This window comes from Eimeria mitis, genomic scaffold, assembly GCF_000499745.2.
Source record: "Eimeria mitis Houghton genomic scaffold, Emh_scaff1296, whole genome shotgun sequence".
Classification (NCBI taxonomy): domain Eukaryota; phylum Apicomplexa; class Conoidasida; order Eucoccidiorida; family Eimeriidae; genus Eimeria; species Eimeria mitis.
Genome location: NW_013568645.1, coordinates 401 through 877, shown reverse-complemented (window position 1 = coordinate 877; position 477 = coordinate 401). Strand labels below are relative to the sequence as shown.

The following is a 477-nucleotide window of genomic DNA, read 5'->3' as shown; positions in this document are numbered from 1 at the left end:
TAACCTTAACTGTAAGAAACTGGGCTTTGGGTGTACGCTGATACTGCTGCTGCTGCTGCTGTTGCTGTTGGTGCTGCTGCTCAATAGCAATACACCCCAGGGACAGACAAACAGACAAAAAGACAAAATGCAATTAGGCGCATCGCGAGGAAACTCTTTCAGTTTGCATGCCTTGGGTATGATGTTTGTCTCTTAAAGAGAAAGTGTTTTTCTGTATACGGGAAGAAATGAATGAATAGAATTATAAATATTTCATGTACATTCGTATTATACTGGGGTGTATAGACACCCCAGTATAATAAAGTTCACGCAGAAACGAGGAGATAAGATATTTTACTTGTATAAAAACTTGGGGGCTTTATATTTCTTTAAGTATTTTTTTTTTTTTTTAGAGGGGGCAGGAGAAGTGGCTTTGTGTGGGGATGTTTTGTTGGTGCGTCTCAGATGCTGGATCGGCTCAGGGCCCTTGCTCTATAA

General features: G+C 40.5%; 1 protein-coding gene across 1 annotated transcript in view; it reads left to right on the top strand.

Moving 5' to 3' along the window:
* Positions 1-477, top strand: part of EMH_0033980 (uncharacterized protein) — a gene marked incomplete at both ends in the record, with an annotated part of 11182 nt that extends 10705 nt beyond the window's left edge. The window contains 2 exons of the mRNA XM_013494809.1: positions 3-32; positions 445-477. Coding sequence (XP_013350263.1) covers positions 3-32; positions 445-477 — 63 coding nt within the window. The remainder of the gene's footprint in view (positions 1-2; positions 33-444) is intronic.